This window comes from Nelusetta ayraudi, unplaced genomic scaffold (assembly GCF_046127955.1).
Source record: "Nelusetta ayraudi isolate G7.1 ecotype Tasmania unplaced genomic scaffold, CSIRO-AGI_Nayr_v1 ptg000048l, whole genome shotgun sequence".
Lineage (NCBI taxonomy): Eukaryota > Metazoa > Chordata > Actinopteri > Tetraodontiformes > Monacanthidae > Nelusetta > Nelusetta ayraudi.
In genome coordinates this window covers 3066675-3086890 of record NW_027466098.1, presented here as the reverse complement: position 1 = coordinate 3086890, position 20216 = coordinate 3066675, and the positions used below count along the sequence as shown (strand labels likewise).

The 20216-nt window shown below is 43.4% G+C and overlaps 1 protein-coding gene across 1 annotated transcript in view; it reads left to right on the top strand.

Moving 5' to 3' along the window:
• The window catches only part of LOC142895009 (ribonuclease inhibitor-like), a 74651-nt gene that overhangs the window by 6916 nt on the left and 47519 nt on the right, over window positions 1-20216 (top strand). Inside the window, exon 2 of the mRNA XM_076035735.1 lies at window positions 16282-16430. Coding sequence (XP_075891850.1) covers window positions 16282-16430 — 149 coding nt within the window. The remainder of the gene's footprint in view (window positions 1-16281; window positions 16431-20216) is intronic.

Below are 20216 nucleotides of genomic sequence, written 5' to 3'. Positions count from 1 at the left end.
CAGCATGGACTTTCAAACTTTTTCAACAGTATGGGACTTCAAACACCTCACATCCTCACCATACCACAGCCAGAGTAATGGTAAAGCTGAGTCGGCTGTCAAAATTGCCAAGACCCTGCTGAGAAAGGCAGTGCATGCTGGTGATGACAGATGGAGGGCCGTACTAGCACGGAGGAACACTTCCACAGAGGGACTCAATAGCTCTCCTGTTCAGCGACTTCAGTCCAGACGCACACGCACATTGTTACCCTCTCATCCACCTCTGCTGAAGCCGGCTGTGATACAGGGGGTACTTCCTCGTAAGCTGGCACGGGTCACTGCATCGAAGTGGTGATATGACCAACATGCTCACGACAAGCCCATGATAATGCAAGGCGACACAGTTCGGGTCTTCCTACAACCAAATGGGCCCTCTCGCTCCTGGTCACTAGGGATTTGCACCAACCAATTGCGTGACAGGTCATATGAAGTGGTTGTACAGGACAAGGTATACAGGCGCAACAGGAGGCACATTCGACCGGTGGATGAAACTCTCATCATGCAATCTGATAGTCCCCTGGTGGAAGATGACTGGGACAACAGTCAAACAGACAGCAGACTCGAGCACATAGTTGGTGACAGGAGGGAAGGGGCTTCAGAACTAGAACGGGCTCCAGTGTTGACTGATGTGCCAAGTGTCCCCCAATCTGGATATTTAGGCCTCAAGCAGACCAGAACCAGATCCAACATAAAACCTCCTGAGAGGTACCGCAAAGACTTTGTTGTTTAAACTTTCTGAAGAAGGAATGTCATCTCTTGTTTATTTCTGTGCCACTTTGTTCATGTGGACTGTTCATTTTTTTCCTAATGTTTAGGAGAGTGAACTAGTCATTTCTGTTTAACCTGTAGCCAGCTATTGTTGTTGCTGGCCACGTAACTCTCATCCGGTCACTATTGTCCATTTTCAACTGCTTTCTTTCCATATGTTAAAGGAGATGTTACGAGAGTTAACCACTAGATGGCAGCCAAGTTCCATGCAATATGCAGAGACATCTGGTGCGAGTTGATGACGTTGGCTTCCGGGTGTTTTACCTGATGAGCACTGTTATAACTAGCGGCCATACAATAAAAGTAGTGTATCTACAAAGATTGCCTGACTGTATAAAAGAAAGAACGAAACAAGGACAGGAGTTGGGGAAAAAACGCCTCACCCCATCAACAACCACAGAATCAACGAGGCATACGTCCCTGTCACTGTCCCGCCACAAGGGGCGAAACGTCAATGAATGGTAGTTCATGGTTGATGACCCTGCAGCTTACCCGTGGGCACCGAAAGAAGTGCGACAGGCAGCAATGCCAAGCAGGAAATGTCTCCTACCTGTACATTTACAGTAAGTCATAAAATAGCTATATTGCATTTATTTTTCAGTGTTTTAAGAGTCCTTTCATTAAAAAGCTAAATACCACGAAGACACATATTTTGTGGAAACACACCCACTTCCACATTCAGGTGGAGGTCCTCCACCCCCGCGAGATGTCCCGGTGTTGAAACTGTAGGAGGCGGCGACTCTCACTGGAAGTGTCGGGACTGTTCTTCGCTGTAGGGGAGCGCTCCTCGTGGAGCAACTCTACTTCCGGTGTAGGGAATGCGTTATGCAGCGTTTTTTCTTTTGCATGTGTTTTCTTGCTTTGCATCGCTCCTCTGATGAAGTGAATGTTTTTATGTCCTGCAGCGTGTTGTTTTTTTGTTTTGTTTTTTTTGCGTTTGCACCACGATCCTCTTTTTGTACCGTTGTAAACTTGTATTTGTGTTTGTGACTTTGCGTCGTTTCCGTGCTCAAATACGCGATTGTCCCGTATTTGGCAACTAAAAAAGCTGTCCCGTAATGAACTGAGACGGGACGCACTTGACTTTGTCTCCACTCCGTCGCCCCGGCAACCCCAGTGTCCACGCTGAGAACTCTGTCCTCCGTAGTTCTTGGCATTTCGGCTCGCAATCCCAGAGGTGGGCAATGGGCATTCATTGCTGAATGTTTAAACCCCCCCCCCTCCTTTGGTTGTGGTGTATTTGGTGTAGACAACTGAGTTTGTCTGTTTTTGTTGTTGGCGTCACCACTTTCTTTGGTTGCTTTTGTTTTCTTGGTAAAATTTTGGTGAAACTTTGGGTTTTCTATTGAGTAGTTTGATTTCCTTTTTAGTTCATTACTATTTTGTTCCCCAGTGATCGTTACCTTTTGTTTTGTGTGTGTGTGAAGACTAAAGAAAATTTTTCTTTTGTTTGAACTGTTTAACGCTTGCCTGAGTGTCTCAATGTATTAGTGTATTCATTGTGTTCTCTTTTCTTTTGGACAGGAGTTGGCGTAGCGTGCGGCAGACTGCGTCGGTGGTTCCCCTTCACTTTGCTTTATTTTGCACAGCACGAGGGAAATTTTGCTTTGTAGTGATTCCCTTCGCTTTGTTTATTCCCTTTTTTCAGTTTTTCTTTGTTTTTTCTTTAGCCTTTCCGCTCGGCTACGTCCAGCCCTGCTCCCCTTATTTTCTTATGATGTTGAACAATCTTTTTGGTATAGTACTTATTTTTTTTGACACTCACTCAGGCAGCTAAACCTGGTCTTATTGTTTTTTAAAAAAAGATTTTCCTTGGTGTGTTTAAAAAAGAGTCAACTATTTTAAATTGTGATTGAATAAAGCTGTTTCTTTGGAAGTCCGTCTCATCCTCTCAAATCTCAAAGCGTAACGAACCTGTGTAGCCCGAGGAATTTTTATTATAGTCTATTTCCTGGGGTGCAACTCCCCAGGTGGCACTGTCAGGCAACATAATATATAACATATTATAGAATTATATAATCCCTATATATGAATTCACATGATCATGGGTGTTATGATCAATGCTCCCTCTAATTTTCCATGTGTCTGGGCATCCAGACAAGCTCCTTGAGCACACTGAGGACCACTGTGGGCAACATCAGATGTGCACGCTGTGGCCGCACACCAGTATCACACCTGTTCAAAACCTTGGATCATAGCAAGTTACATGGCTTATTAAAAGAATCAAATTCCAGCAGCAATTTTCATGAGTTTACTTTGAATAGAAGTGATTTGGCCCACTTCAAATGAAAAAGAGCAAAATCTTGTTGTTGATGAGATGTGTAGTGTGTTATATGTGAGAGTCCTGCTTTAACCATAGGAAGAGTCCTGCTTTGGCCTGGCTGAGGGTCATGTTGCGTCAATGTGCAGTGGCATGCGCGTGATAGATTGAAAAATAAGCCGAAGTGATAGCTCTTCTCTGAATAGACAAGTTAAGCCAGTGTGCTGCAGTTAGCCAGTGAAAATAGAGCGGAGTGGCACCTCTTCACTTTGTTACGCAATCTATGTCAGCGCGGTGCTGCAGTCTGGAAACTTTCTCTGCCTTTTGGACTCATACGGTGCAGCTGGAAGAAGAAAAAAAAACATCATTCCGAAGGCGTAGCAGTGCGCCGCCTAATAAAAGCTCTAAAATTATTAATTAATACGTTTCTGTTGAATTTTATTTTATGTGCTACATAGATTTCCTTGTGCGCTGAGAATGTGCAAGTAGTGCGCGATTGCGCAAGCAAGCAGTTTAGAGGGAACAAACATCCAGCAGGTGGACAACAGTCACCAGGAGCACCAACAGGAAGTGGCGTCCAGGCCCCGCCCACCCTGTGATTGACAGCCGGAGACACTGGGTAACAAACGTGAAGACAGAAGAAGAATCAAAGGTGAGAATTCAGCTCAGAGTCTCTCTGACGACTTCAGTCACACTTTCATCAACTCAGCTGAAGAACCTGAAGGAACATAAAGTCCAACATGTAGCGGCTGAGTGAAGGAGGTCTGGACTCTGTGGAGGAGCTCCATGGTTCCAGAGACGCTGTAGAAGGACAGAAGACCTGCTCTGTGGTCCAGGTACACTCCCACTCTGGAGGACCGAGGACCTGAGACACGAGTACTGATGTTGTTGTGACAAAACCAATATTCACCTGGGTAACAATATAAACTCCAGGATTTGTCATTTGCTGTGTCTCAATTCAGGTTCTGCACCCTTGAGACCGAGTGTCCTCCGTCTGAAAGAAGCGTTCTTAGAGTTCCCAGCCTAGAAGGACGGACCAAACCCCGCCTCCCCGGTAACCACTCGGGGCGGTCTAGCCTTCGGCGTATTTCCTCGTTTCGTCACCACCGTTCCCTCCTGCTGGCCAACCCCGGAAGTGACGTTTTTATAGTATCACGCTAACCATTGGTTCGCCATCTAACGATGCCGTTGAATGTTCAAATAAATAAAATCCTACGTTAAAAACTGGATACTTTATGTGAAACGTCAATATTTAGATTTATATGTCGTGCCTTAACCAGTACATGCCGCTAATTTCAGCTGACTTCCCAGGATCCCACGATGGTTTGCAGCAGCACGCAAAGCAGCATGGGATACCCAAGTACGCGAAGGATAGTAGCGGTGTATCCTTGGAATCGGCTAAAACGAGTGCGTATTTCCGAGTACGCATTTTGAGCGTCCTAAACACCCTCGGGAATTGGGACAAGCCTTCGCGCAGTGCGATGACGCAACTTCCTTTCAAAATGCGCACTTCAAGGATGCAGAACCTGAATTGAGACACAGCAATTGAATCCAAATCTACTTTCCTCTGACCTTCCTGCTCTGCCGATGTTCCTGTAGGCCACTGCTACACCAACCCCCTAAAATAAACCACAGAAGTCCCTCCCCCTTCTCCACTCAACCTCCCAGTAACATCGTCCAGTCACACCTTCTCTACTCAGGACCTGCTTCTTGTCAGTGAATCTGTCTGGATGATCACAATAAGACTGAACTTCCTCCATGAATGTCACTTTTCTGTTCTCCTCAGATAATAACAGACGTTTGTGCACTCTGCAGAACTTGATGTATTTCATCTCTCAGCTTGGTCACAGCTGCTGCCACGTCCTCAAAGTATCTCAGAGGACGGATCTCCAGGCTGGAGGAGTCTGGAGACGGACTGAGTGCTGGCAGTGAGGAGAACCTGTGGAGAATCTGGCTGTGGTCCAGTGTGTGTGAGATCTTCTCCAGCTCAGCGTCTCTCCTCTTCAGCTCCATCATCTCCTGCTCCAGCTTCTTCTCAAGCTCTTTGACTCCACTCACTGCTGCCCCCTGTGTGGATCTGACCTGCTGCTGCACCTCAGAGCGTCTTTTCTCCAGCAGACGGATCATCTGGGTGAGGATCTTCTCGCTGTCCTTCACTGCTTTATCAGCAGAGCCGTTGATGGACTCCACCCCCTTCAGGTCTTCCTCTGTGTGCTGGATCTTCTGCTGGATCTTCTGCCTGGTCTCCTCCAGCTCTCTCTGCCTCCCAGGCCTCTGTACTGCTGCTGACACTGTCTGATGACCTTTATGTTCATCCATACAGCATAAAGCACAGATGATCTTCTGATCAGTGCGGCAGAACATCTTCATCACCTCATCATGACGAGGGCAGATGTTCTCCTGGAGCTGCTGGCTGGGTTCCACCAGCTTGTGTCTCTGTAGGGGAGCAGCATCACGATGAGGCTGGAGGTGAGAGTCACAGTAGGAGGCCCGACAGACCAGACAGGACTTGAGGGCCTTCAGTTTCCTCCCAGTGCAGACATCACAGCCCACATCTCCAGCATAGCAGTGATCAGCAGGAGCATCTTGGAGTCCAGCCCCCCCCCCCCGCAACGAAACTTGGCACGTTAACTTTGCCGACACGTTAGCGTAGCGCGACAGCGATAGCGTGCGTCCCCCCCCCCCGTCAACGTGAGCGCAATTTCCAACCAGCACTGCAGAGAGAAAGGCAATATCCAGGTGGAGTGAAAATACATCCCAGTGCCCACCATCACAGGCATATAGACGTAGATAAGATACATTTACATAAAATACCAGAATGTTTGTCAATTTTTCATTAAAACATATTTTATTTATTTACTTAGATAAAAATGTTTCCTCCCAGCACAATATGTATTTGTTAATTTAACTCACATTCCTGCCATCATCTTAACACAATTCAGTGTCACTTTTAAGTTGGAAAAGCATAATAATTAAATTACTTAAATGGCACATTTCAAGTAAAACTGTTGCTATTTAGTCTATTTGTGGTGGTATGTGAGTTATACTTCCCATAAAAAGACTTCCTTTTACATCAAGAATATTTAAATTTTTCATAGATGACTCCCAAAGAGACAGACATATTCTGTCAAGTTCTAACCTGAAGACCACTCTGTCTGGTCCAAAAAGAATTATATTGAATTGAGAGCAGCTGTTCTTATTTTCTCTTTTTTGAGAGAGATTTGCTCAGATTTTCAGTTGACCTGTTGATTTGATTTCTCTGATTAAAATTAAAACAAAGTCTGATATTTGGCAGCTTGTTTAATTCTTATACATAGGTATAAAATACATTTTTTATAATAACATTCACGGGTTTTCGTTGTAAAAGTCATCATTTTCATATACACAAGTTGGACATCTAAAAGTATCGGTATCTGTATTGGTATCGGGATACTAGCCTTGGTATCACCTGGTATCGTATCGAAAGGAAAAATAGTGGTATCGCACATCCCTACTTCCACACACACACACACACACTATACTGTAAATGGCTGCAGTTTCCTTTACAAAAGTGCTACAGACGTCATTCAAACATCCATGTGTTTGTCTCATCAAGACCTATATTTTACATTTGACAGCCACTTCAAAAAAAAAATGCAGGTCAAAAATATGCATCATTTGCATACACAGGCATATGATGATTAGACCTCTTCTCCCTCTTTGTCAACACACAAATGCCTGCAGTTTCCTTTAGAAAAGTGCTACAGACGTCATTCAAATACCTACGTGTTTGTCTCATCAAGGCCAATATTTTACATTTGACAGCATCCTCAAAAGAAAAAAAAGGAGGTGAGAAATCTGCATCATTTGCATAGACTTCTTTCAGCAGATGTCGCCGGGCGTCGGCAGAGGACGGGGGTCAATTGCGGGCGTCGACAGGGGTCAGGCGTCATCGGGGGTCATCGGGCATCGCGTCGGCCACGGCGGCTCAGTCCCGCAAACGCTGCTTGCAGCTTTAATTTATTGTTTTGATTTAATTTAATTTATTAGTGTTAATGGCTGCTGAAAAAAGGGGATGAATAGTTCAAATTCGAGTTGAAAGTAAAATATACAAATGTTGGTAGTACTAGTAATCATTACTAAGTACAGTTATGCCCATCTGTTATCTTTGTTGGGCTTGAGTTTATGATTATTTTTTTTACCCTGTGCATCTTTTTTTTTGTTAGTAGTACTTGTCATTGCTCCAACACGAGTAAACATGTTGCGTCCCACTAGATGGCGCATTTGCCTTATTTACAAGCACCACGGTCATCGGAGCTGATCGCTGCCACTCTCAGCAGCGTGCGTCTACTAAGGTCTACTAAGATTCCACAATCTATTACACCTCATGAGCAAAACAGGCTACAGGTAAAATTAAACATCTTCAGTTGAGCAACTCAGGCAAGTTAAACTGATTTTAAAACAAACAAACACTATAATACTAGGAAAAGAATCGTCTATATGTCAATAAATACAACAGATTGAGTATTCATAAAAAAAAAAAATGCTTACTTTAAATAAGAAAATCCAACAAACCAACAAGTGCAACACTAAAAAGCAAACCAACAATTAAAATAATGCTTAATTGCCTTAGCTTCGTCCCACACTTATCAGCTTAGCTACTAAGAATAACACACATTATTCACCTGGACAGAAGGAGGTTCTGAGGAACGTGTTGGTCCTGGAGCTTCCTGGTCAGGATGTTCGGGAGATCCCTCTGGCTCAATGTCTGCAGCGCCAACATATTTTAGAATTGCTCCTGCAGAGACAAAGCTCACTAGATCATCAAGCAAAACAGATCAGAAGTACATTTTCCTATTTTATTATTACAGTGATGTTGCAGTAATATAGGAAAATTAAAAATTTATTTGTTTTTAAATTAAACATTATGATTGCAGTGTCCCTTTAAAGCTTTTACCCAATTACAAAACTGTCATTTTTAAGAGTTTTTGGCATTATTTTTTTTATTTTTGCATTGTTACTTTACACACTGTACTAGTTAAAGTAATAAAACTAAGATAAATGACCCACTACCACAATAGTCTAAAATAGTCAACACCATGCCAAATAAAGTATTTCCATAAAATATTTCTTTGAATTATAAAACAGTAGCACATTTCTAATTAAGGGCCTACAAAATACAAACTAAGCTTAGTAAATTCATCCTAAGTTAAGGCTAAAATAACATTAAGAGTCAAATATGTGAGAGACAACTTCCACTGAACAATAACAGGGGACTGACTACAACAACAACTACAACATGCCCTCCCTCCCTCCCTCCCTGTTAGAATGTGAATGAACGGGTGTGGAGTCAATCAGTCATTCCCATGGCAGGATAGGCCAACTTGACAGGATATGGTCAACTTTCATAAAACAAACAAAAACGCTGATTCATGACGAACAAATATTAGCCAGCCAGCTAACATTTATCCGACGCTAGCTAGCTGGTTAGCAGGACAAATAAACAAACTTGGGGGGGGACAACAGCGTTTCACCTCCACCTCTCCAGCCCACATAAACAAATAACTTACCTTTCCCCTTTGCAAGTTTTTCTTGATCAGTTTTCTTTTCCTTCCGTTTTTCCGCACTGCTGGGATAAGTCCATTTTGATGCCATTATGGTGTCTGTTTGTTTTTAATCCTCTCGCTAACGGGAACGAATGGTAGCTGTCAATCATTCACATCATACCTGTCGGCGTCGCCGGCCCGCTACGTCACAACCTGCGTGACAGTGCAGCAAGCCCCCAGAGTCCAAGATGGCGTCCCATTGCTTTCAATGAAGTTGCTCACCCAGCGCATGGCTCCCAAAAACCTTTTGACTTCCGCATTGATGGGATAATAGAGCATGCGCAGTTGTGTCAGTGTGGAGATCGTCACTGACAGACGTGCGCGCTCACGAACCATATAAAATTCAACATGGAAATCAATGTATTTTTTACGGAACAACTGACGATTGTTGTTTCAAATTTTTATCAATAATAATGATTATTATTATTATTATTATTATTATTATCATTATTAATATTATTATTATTATTATCATATTAATAAAATAGTATTATTATAATAATATACTATTATTTGTGTATTAAACAAGTGAGCAATGTGCCACTGAATAATAAATGATAATTCTTTGAAGCAACTCTCTATGGACCATAACAGCACTGCCATACATATTTTTTTAATTAATAACCTCTTTGGAAAGCAGACAAAGTAATAAAATGATTGGTCTATTTATTTCATCAGAACTAAAAAAATAAAAAATAAAAACTCAACGATCTTGAAAGTTCCTCCCTTTCTCTTGCACCTGTCGATGTGTGTAGCTAACACAAATTTGCAAATATTTTGTCGTCCTCATGGAATTAAACAGTATACCATGTTAATTTATCAGCGAGTGCTCTCTCTTTTCATGCAATTCATCACTCTTAACATGTAATGCTGAATCATGAAAGCTATGGAGCAAAAAATAATAATTACATAAACCACGAGTGAAATAAAATGTGTCATTCATTCAATAAAGATTTCATTCATTCATTCATTCATCTTCTATACCCGCTTATTCCTATTCAGGGTCACGGGGGTCTGCTGGAGCCTATCCCAGCTGTCTTAGGGCGAAGGCAGGGTGACACCCTGGACAAGTCACCAGTTCATCGCAGGGCCACATAGAGACAAACAACCATTCACACTCACATGCACACCTACGGACAATTTAGAACGTTCAATTGACCTCACATGCATGTTTTTGGAGTGTGGGAGGAAGCCGGAGAACCCGGAGAGAACCCACGCAGACACAGGGAGAACATGCAAACTCCACACAGAAAGGTCCCAGGTCCGGGCCCCGGAATCGAACCCACGACCTTCTTGCTGTGAGGCGGCAGCGCTTTTATTTCATTTAACAAAGCATATCATTATTTCATCATGCATTTAATTGTTTTGTGGTCCTGTGTTTTAGTGCTTCATAATTGTATTCTGTTGTCAAATTTGCCCATCAAAGTCAGATTAGTAATCCTGTACATCAGTTTAAGGAAAACCAATTCTAGGTAATGGATTGCAGATCTGGTAGTGACCTGTTACAATGGAAAGAAATGTATACATAATAAGTACGTCTGTGTGCCCGATATTTTAGCTAACACTAAACTTTCTGCACAACTGTCTGCATTGTGTTTAAGTTTAAATTAGTTAAATATGTTTGCATACCCAATTTTAAGTAAAATTACACCAAAAAAAATATTGTACATTTATTTTTGGAATGTTTTGCTTTTTACAGCTTTCCTTTTGGGGACAGAAAAAGGTTGCACAAATGGGTGGAAAATGTGAGAAGAAAAAACTGGACACCCAATGACAACTCCAGGCTGTGTGCTCTTCACTTTGAGGAGAAATCTTTCATTTTGCGTGGTGAGAGAAAGTGCCTAACTTCAACAGCTGTCCCAACCATTTTTAGTTTCTTCAAATCAGGTAAGAGCATGTCTACCAAACAAAAGGTAAGTGAGTCACACACACATCCACGCACACACGTGATTTTGATCAAATCTTTGACCACACATATTCTAAAAAATGGAAAGAGGTGTCAGAGATCTTGGAAGAAGACAGTTTTCTCGTGATTCAGGAACCATGTGACAGCCATACTGTGTCTGATGTAGATGTAGAGGTCACAAATGATGTACAGATCACCAATGATGAAGAGGTCACAAATGATGAAGAGGTCAGAGCAACAATGAAGGGATTTTACATTGACTGTTCAGTTAACATGTTCAATGTTAAAATATTCACATGAAAAAAACTTGAAAATCGTTACGGCAGACGTAAAAAAAAATTTGTAAGAAAGTGTTGAAAGTTATCTTGAAATCATTTATGAGGATACTCATTATAATATTGATGAAGTGTTATTTCATGTTTTGTTGGCTGTTTCAAGGGTTTATTTAGTTTGTTGTGACACAATCTAAGGTTCAATTTGTAAAGAAATAAAAGTTCTTGTGAAAAAAGATAGTGGTCAAAGTGATATTAGTGTTATTTGTGTTTGTGTTTTTTGTAGTCGTGTCTGGATTTGTCCTGTTACGTCCCTGTGCCCCCTTTTTTTAATCAGGCGCAAAAAGGTAGAGAAAAAATTCACCCCTTCGGTACTTAGTCACCAAAGGTTTTGCCCGCTCAGCCCTCACCAACCTTCTTGGATATCTGGTGAGCGGGACAGGCCCGCGATATGACCTTGACTGGCGCGATATTATGATTTAGCGTACGTTGCGCTCAACGTCATTCCGTGCGGCAGGTAAAAAAAAAGGTGGTGTTGTCCTGGGTGTCCCAATTCCATCCATCGGAGCCGATTATCACCCGGGTTGTTTGTCGGGTTGGTTGACCCGTTTTGTCGTGCAACAGCTGCAACTGCAAACTGCAGGCTTCAATTTACCGACGCCTTACACATGTGATGGCATGGAGACTGTGCATTGTAGCAACATCAGTCCCCTCAGAGAGAATCTTCTCCAAAACAGGGCAGATATTTACAGAGAGAAGAAACAGGATCAGCCGCACAAAGATGAGGCTCTTGGTTTTTCTCATTGTCAATCTTCACTAAAGGACAAAACTGTTATCTGAATGCTGATTTTTTTTTTCTTTTTGTTTTACACATTTTAATTTATATTTTGTTGTGTGAGTTTCTGTAAGCGTATGTTGTTTGACTTTACATTTGTGTAGTAGTAAAAAACTAAACGTTTAAAATTGGTAATAGTTATTTAGATAGAGGCACCTAGACCCACCTGTGGGTCATAACACCCCCTCTCTTAAGAACTAAACCCTATTAACATACCTACAAACAAAACTAAACAAGAAAAACCTCAGTTCCCCTGAAATAAGAATTCCGCAGCTAGTCCACATGTACACGTGATAACGCATCTGCCAACACATTATCAACCCCCCTTCCTGTGGCAAATCTGGAGATTGAAGTCTTGCAGGAGCAGAGACCACCGCATGTACGGCTGGTTTGATTGCGCATCCTATCCAGGACCACGAGGGCATTATAGTCTGTAAAAACCTGACCCCAAATTAACATCAAGATGGGCATTGTCAGAAGGAGAGCCAAAGCTTCTTTCTTAACTTCCCAGAATGGACTCTGTGTGCGTGCTGCTTACTTGTGGCATGTCCCTCTACTTCTATGTCATGGTGCAAAACTGACGTATGGCGGGGGTGGTCAGAAAACAGTAGTGGGTGGCTCTCAATTAATTTAACAATATCATGACGGGCTGATGCAGGCAAATGGGACAAAAACAAGCTTAAGTTATTCATAATTTCAGAGTTTCCCAGGCGCGCCGAATGAACACCGATTTTTTTTTTTTTTTTTTTTTTCCATGAGCCCTCCCTCCGCCAATGGGCACGGAGGGGGCGGAGGCTCAGGCGACACATTTTTCCTAGCGACGTAACGCCCGGTTCACACTGGACGCGGGAGCGCCACAGAGCGCCGCAAAGTGCCGAGCGCTTCCATTCGGCGCCCATGTTAAGCAATGTAGTAGTTCACACCAGACGCGAACAGGCGCGCGGCTCCCCTCGCGGATCGCGCCATGCATTTAACGTCAGTTCACTGGACGTGGAAGCGAAGCGCCGCCGAGCGCTTTCATTCGGCGCCCACGTTAATCAATGTGGTGGTTGCGCGGCTCGCGGCATGCATTTGTTGTTTTGGCGTCTGCTCTATTTCGTGCGCGAGCCGCGAGCGGTCCTCGTCAATAGTACAGGAAGTCGCTCAATAAAAACGAGAAAATCCGGTGAATTTTCAAAATAAACTAATTTCAAAATAAAAACCCAATGACAAATTCGATCATATATCATATTTGTATGTTATATTTGTCAGTACATTGTGTCAGAGTGCGAGAGAGATTAAACACACACACACACACACACACAGAGGAAGACTTGATCAAAATACGTCTGTTTGATCCTAGAGATGCCGGTCAATGATCATTATGAAAGAGGTCTTGTCTTGAGATGGACACCTGAGTGCGTGTTTCTATTTATTTACACACACACGCACAGAAGTGAGCTATGGAGCGGGCTGGCTACGGGGCGAGGGGTGGCGATGGCGAAAATGATTTTTTTTATTTTATTTTTTTTTAAAGAAAAAAAAAAGAAGTGAAAAAGTGGGAGTGAAAAAAAGAGTGCAGCTGAGCAAAAGCGCTTGTCGACCGTCGCGGAGCTGTTCGCGTCTGGTGTGAACCAGTTGGAGCCTCGCTCGCGAAATTCATTGGCGCGGCGCTTCCGCTTCCATTGAAATGAATGGCACGAGCCGCGCGCCTGTTCGCGTCTGGTCTGAACCACTACATTCAGTGCGTTTACATGGCACTAGAGAAAATCAAATTATTGCCTTAGTCCGATTATGATCGGAGAACTCACTTGCATGTAAACACCTTACTCCGATTATGATTGGAGTTTGAGAACTCCGATTGGAATCGGAGAACTCCGATTGAGACACCCAGATAATGCGATTGGAATTCGAATTTCTCTGCCATGTATACGCCTTAATCGGACTATTAACTGGACAATGCGAGTGCGCATGCGCCACGCCTCGCTCTCGCGACTCATGACCGCACAACTACGTCGTCTAACAAAACAGACGGCACGAAACAACCTGGCAAACGCGAATAAGAATGTTGACATTTGGAGAGAGGATAGACCGGGGCGATGCTTTCTCTTCTAAAAGAGATGGACATATTAAAATAACGCGCAACGGAGACCTTTTTAAAAAGGGTAGCGCAGCAAATGCAGGGCTCCAGCTTTGCGCACCCCTGAACAAATACGTATTCCTTCGTATTTATATTTCTACCTTTTCGTTCACATTTTTTGTAAGTTAGAAGAATTTTAACTTTGTAAATAAAAGCACAGCAAAGAGATGTTTTCCTGATTTGTTTTTATTTGGGTAATTTCGCTGTTATTCTGCTGGAAACGGCGTGCAGCGGCACCATCTTCCTCCACGGTCGGCACTTTAATGAGCGTGTGTATAACTGAAGACACCGTTCCTTTGCAAAACCTGTACACAAACTCTCCCACCAGTCTGCTCCGAACCCGAATCCAACAAGAACGAGAGTTTGGGGTCCGTAGCGACGGCACAAAGCGTAGCATCGAAGTGTTGTTGTAGCCCTCCAACAGCAAACAACGTTCTTGTCTGCCTTTTAAAATAACCAGGAGCACAAGAAATAGGGTACACCTTATCTGCAAAGCAAGTAACACGTACATTATGAACTATCGTTCCATATCATAATAGATTTAATATGTCAACCGAAAGCAGCTGACCGGCTGAAAAGACTCACTCCACCCCCTAGTGTTGGGAGGAGGACCCGTCAATAATTTGAATTTCTCAGCTGCATGTATACGGGGACCAAGGTGAGAACTCCGATTGGACGAGAAAACCGAATGATTGCTTAGTCATGCTAAGCTCTGCATGTAAACGCACTGATTGATTAACATGGGCGCTGAATGGAAGCGCTCGGCGATTCGCAGCGCTTCACTTCGCGGCGCGGCGCTTCCGCGTCCTGTGTGAACCGGGCGTAACTTTTCAACATTTTGACGTGGCAGACGCGGGATGATCGTTTTCTATCAGGAGTGTGCACTACATAATCTGTATCGGAAAGTTTGCGCTCCACGACATACGGACCAGAAAAACCAGCCTGCAAACCGGAACCGGGTAACGGCAACAATACCAACACACAACGCCTGTCTCAAAAACTCGAGCCACAGCTTTCTTGTCAAACTGCCGCTTCATTTTAGACTGGCTGGCGACAAGAGTTTGGTGAGCAGTTTCACAAGCACGATGCAAGTGTTCACGGAAAAAAAAATGACGTAATCTAACACATTATTCTCTACTCGTTTAACATCGGAAAGCCACTTACCCCTTAACAGACGCGAGGGTCCTCTCACCGAACACTAAATCAGCTGGGCTGAACCTGAGGGACTCCCACACATACAATCGACGACTGAAGATACACTTTATGCTGCGGAACCATCACTGTGCCCTCCCCCCCCCCCCCCCCCCCCCCACACACACACACACACACACACACACCGATTGTATAGTAGGTAGGTCTTTTTGACTTGGTCATTTTAAAAGTAGCTTGCATGTTGAAAAAGTTTCAGCACCCCTGGTTTAAAGGTACAGAGTGTAAAATCCTGCCATCTGGTGGTCAGATTTCAGCGCTCATTCACTCACCCTCTCTCCTTTGTTGAGTGTCAGATTCTAAAGTCAACTTTTGACTTTGATTTTCAGAGTGATGACACCCTGGAAAAACTCTCCATCATTATAAACTCTCCTTCATTTCTTCTTTATTCAGGTTGTGGAGGTGCAGTTTGTCAAAGCTCAGCTGTGATTGGCTGCTCTCAGCTCTGAAGTCCAACCCCTCCCACCTCAGACACTTGGACCTGAGTTGGAACCACCTTCAGGATTCAACAGTGAAGGAGCTGAGTGGTTTTCTGCAGGGTCCAGACTGTAAACTGGAGACTCTGAGGTCAGTTCACCCTCTTCACTCTACAACTTCTATCACTCTTGTTGTTGTCGTCATGATTTTCACTTCACTGCTGTTGGAAATTCAATTTGCAGTCACTGCTTTGTGTTTGAAGCATATGAAATTGGGTGGAAAGGTACAGTGTGTAAAATCCTACCATCCAGTGGTCAGATTTCAGATTGCTTTAGTGTCAGATTCTGAAGTCAACATTTCACTTTGATTTTCAGAGTGATGACACCCTGGAAAAACTCTCCATCATTTCTTCTCTATTCAGGTTGTGGAGATGTAGTTTGTTAGAGCTCAGCTGTGATTGGCTGCTCTCAGCTCTGAAGTCCAACCCCTCCCAACTCAGACACCTGGAGCTGAGTTGGAACTGCCTTCTGGATTCAACAGTGAAGGTGCTGAGTGGTTTTCTGCAGAGTCCAGACTGTAAACTGGAGGCTCTGAGGTCTTCACTCTACAACTGCTGCAGTTATTGTTGTCATGACTTTGAATTGAGTTTGTTGGAATTCACTTTGATTCCATTAGAAATGTGTAAAACTGGTTTTAAATTACACACACACACACACACACACACACACACACACACGCATGCGCACATATGCACTCACGCACGCACGCACACACACACACACACGCGCGCGTGCGCGCGCACACCCAACTGTGAATGACACTCTCCATCATTTATTCCGTATTCAGGTTGGAGAGGTGCAGGTTGTCATAGATCAGCTGTGATTGGCTGCTCTCAGCTCCGAAGTCCAACCCCTCCCACCTCAGACACCTGGACCTGAGTGAGAACCTGCTGCAGGATTCAGCAGTGAAGGAGCTGAGTGGTTTTCTGCAGAGTCCAGACTGTAAACTGGAGACTCTGAGGTCAGTTCACCCTCTTCACTCTACAACTTCTATCACTCTTGTTGTTGTCGTCATGATTTTCACTTCACTGCTGTTGGAAATTCAATTTGCAGACACTGGTTTGTGATAGTAATGAATGAAACTGTGCTTTAAGGTACAGTGGGTAAAATCCTCCCATCTAGTGGTCAGATTGCAGATTGCAGATGCTGAAGTGGACATTTCACTTTGATTTTCAGAGTGATGACACCCAGGAAAAACTCTCTATCATTATAAACTCCATCATTTATTCTCTGTTCAGGTTGTGGGGCTGCAATTTGTCAGAGCTCAGCTGTGATTGGCTGCTCTCAGCTCTGAAGTCCAACCCTGAGAGTCTGCTTCTTCTCACCAGTCACTCCATCATCTCCATCAACAGTCAACGTCTCTGTGATGATGCGTTCAAGGACCGTGAGTCCTGACTCCTGCTGTCTCTTCTTATCTTTGCAGGTGGTGGTGAGGATGAGGAGACTGAAGAGGAGCGCTCCATCTACTGGTGGCTGACAGAACTACAACCAATGGAGCCAAACAGCTGGAACATCTCAGCATGAAGGTTCCACACATCAACAACACACTGCTCTGCTCTCACTTCAGAGTTCTATAACATCTTCATTTTGGAGGTGAAAAATACTTTTCAAGAGACTTTATTTCTGCTTCATGATCTTAAATAAGGAAATCATGTGGAAACGATAAAGTGATTCACAACACCTGTGATGGGAACTCAAATCATAATTGAATTATAAGTAAGACAAAAGAAATTTCCCTCAAAATAATTCATGGTTTTGATGCTTGCCAGATGTTTGTGTGGAGATTTCAGAAGGACGTCAATGAATCAGAAGGAAACCAGATCATTTATTTTATGTGATTATGTTATATCATCCTAACTTTGTTACGAGCTCCAACATTATATTTCAATGATTCAATATTCTGACAATAAAAGCCATCACAACCTCTGACCTGTGTAACCTTGACCTCAACTGACATTTCATTTCTGCTGCTTTAACACTTTGATTATATATCTCCTGAAGTCCTGCCATGGGGATTCTCCATATCTGAATAACTTGTGTACTCAAACCTTCTGTAGCCCATACCCACTTCTCCACTAGGTCTCAACATAAACCACATGAATCAATGAAAATAAATCTCACTTTTACAAACAAATCCAATTCAGTTCAAATATAATTTAAATAAAATAAATGATACATTATAATTAATCACCAACAGATAAATCAATGCTGGATATGAGGTGGTTTGCCCTCTCTGGGTCGGTGGGGAGGCCCTGCCTCAGGGGGAGGAGTTCCAGCATCTCGGGGTCTTGTTTAGGACGCCTCCCTGGGGAGGTGTTCCAGGCATGTCCCACCAGGAGGAGACCCTGCTGGAGGGACCAGGTCTCTGGGTTGGACTGGGAAGCCTTGGGGTCCCACTGGAGGAGCTGGAGGAGGTGACTGGGTCCAGGGAAGTCTGGGGGTCTCTGCTGAGGCTGCTGCCCCCGAGACCTGACTCCAGATACGGCAGTAGAAGATGGATGGATGGATGGATGGATGGATGGATGCCAGGTGATAGAACATTTCATAAAAACAGACTCTGCATTATAACTTCTATTACACTCTAAATAACTCACTCCAATATAACTGCACTCGTCCTTCTCTCACATTACATTGGATCACAATGACCAAACAACACAACAAAGACAATGATCCAACTGTACTGCCACGTTCAGACTCAGTGTAGGTCTGTAGGCCTCTTGGACCTTCATGTGAACCACTGCGTGTTGACTGGAGGTGAAACATGGCTGACTGCTGTCCTCCTACCTGGACAATGCAATCTCACTTTCAATCTCACAGCCACTAAAAAACGTGATTGTGATTGAGAGGTCCTCAGCAGCCAATCACTGTTGGGAGTCCAGCCTTCAAACATTCCTCCTGAATCCACAGTCACATCTGTGAGCATCTGGAACTTTGGCCCTGATCCTCCACACCACACACCTTGGGATGACAGCGCCACCTACCTGGATCCTTTCAGCAGCCAGTCCATGCTCTGACCCGTTTCCACTGTGGCCTGTTGGCTCATCTGGACCGGAGTCTGGATCATCAGTGTCCAGGTTCATGGAATCTGTCAGAGTGCCGCCGTCCTGTGATGTAATGATAGAGAATCACTCTATTTATACTAATGTGCAGAACCACTAGAGTGTCATTTCTTCACTGCTGTCAGCAACAAGCATTTGGTGTCACACTGGTGTACAACACTTATGGGCTAATTAATAATGACATATTTATGAATCACCCGCAATGCCCAGATTGTTGCTGCTTATCTGCTGATATGAGCCGTCAACTGTTGCAATATAGAACCACGGGCAGGAAATTACAATTAGTGTAGAGTGTATTATAATTTAAAAGTTTACTAACGGTAGTTCTTTAAAGAATTTAGCAGGGATGGAACAGGCTAACGTGACGACGTTAGGAGCTCAACCTGCTGTCACGGTGAAAACTCTGTGTTACGTCCCGTCTAGGGGGACCGAGACGCAACGTGTGGGACACCTTCCCCCACTCCCAAGCCTCATTAATTTCTCACGGCAGTTGACGGTTTTCAACAAAAACATTTATTGATCAGTAAATAAAATAAACAAAACAACTTAACCGGTGGGCAGCAAAGGCTTCAGTGTGGGCCCAGGCCAAAATAATAAACCAAACTCCAACTAGCTCGCCTTAAGAACTAACTAAAGAAAGAAAGAGAAGCCAAATACAGAAAGGCTAACCTCCCTACATACTTAATAAACAGGAGAAAAGAGGGGACAAAGAAAATGGCAGCCCACCCCTACAGCTGCGTGCTCTAACACCATTTCAGAAGTGACTAACTGCAGACTTGGGAGCGGAGGAGGGATGACCGTCAGGCTGGCTCGACTGCTCCTCCTTCTCAGCCATGGCGCGTCCAATCAGCAGCCAACATCCAGGACCGCACCTGCAAGGCATCATCCACTCTCTCACACACACACAGACACAAACATAGAGGCACCTAGACCCACCCGTGGGTCATAACACCCCCTCCCTTAAGAACCAAACCCTATTAACATACCGACAAACAAAACTAAACAAGAAAACCCTCAGTTCCCCCGAAATAAGAATTTCGCAGCTAGTCCACATGTACACGTGATAATGCATCTGCCAACACAATATCAAGATCCCTAGATAGTAAGTTTGATAGATGGATAGAAATAGATAAGTTAGTTAAAGTTACACACTATATATATATATATATACATATATATATATATATATATATATATATATATATATATATATATATATATATATATATATATATATACATATATATATATATTATTTTTCTTTTATTATTAACCTCTTTCAATAAACTCCAAAACATACATGGTCAAAATCCATATTATTATTATGTTGTTTTTTTTAAATGCTTATACAAAACAAGAAAAGTGGAGGGAGAGTTGTCTGAATTGGGTTCAGTGAGCATCACATCCACTTGCAACGCATTATTTCCAGCAGCAAGCTTCTATTACGACTGTTCACTTTTTCGTTCACTCACGAACTCAACCGCAACGATTGTTGGAGTGACGAGCATCCAGCACGTGAGCTCCACGATGAGCTTCCTCCCACGGAAGTACCATAGGAGGACACGGATTAAATAGTATGGCTTGTCCACCAGAAGGCTGTATTATGGTGTACCTAATATAAAACTTCGGCCCAGTTCTGCTTGTATTGCATTGTATTGGTTGGTGTTCCTGAAGTTTCATTTTTCCCT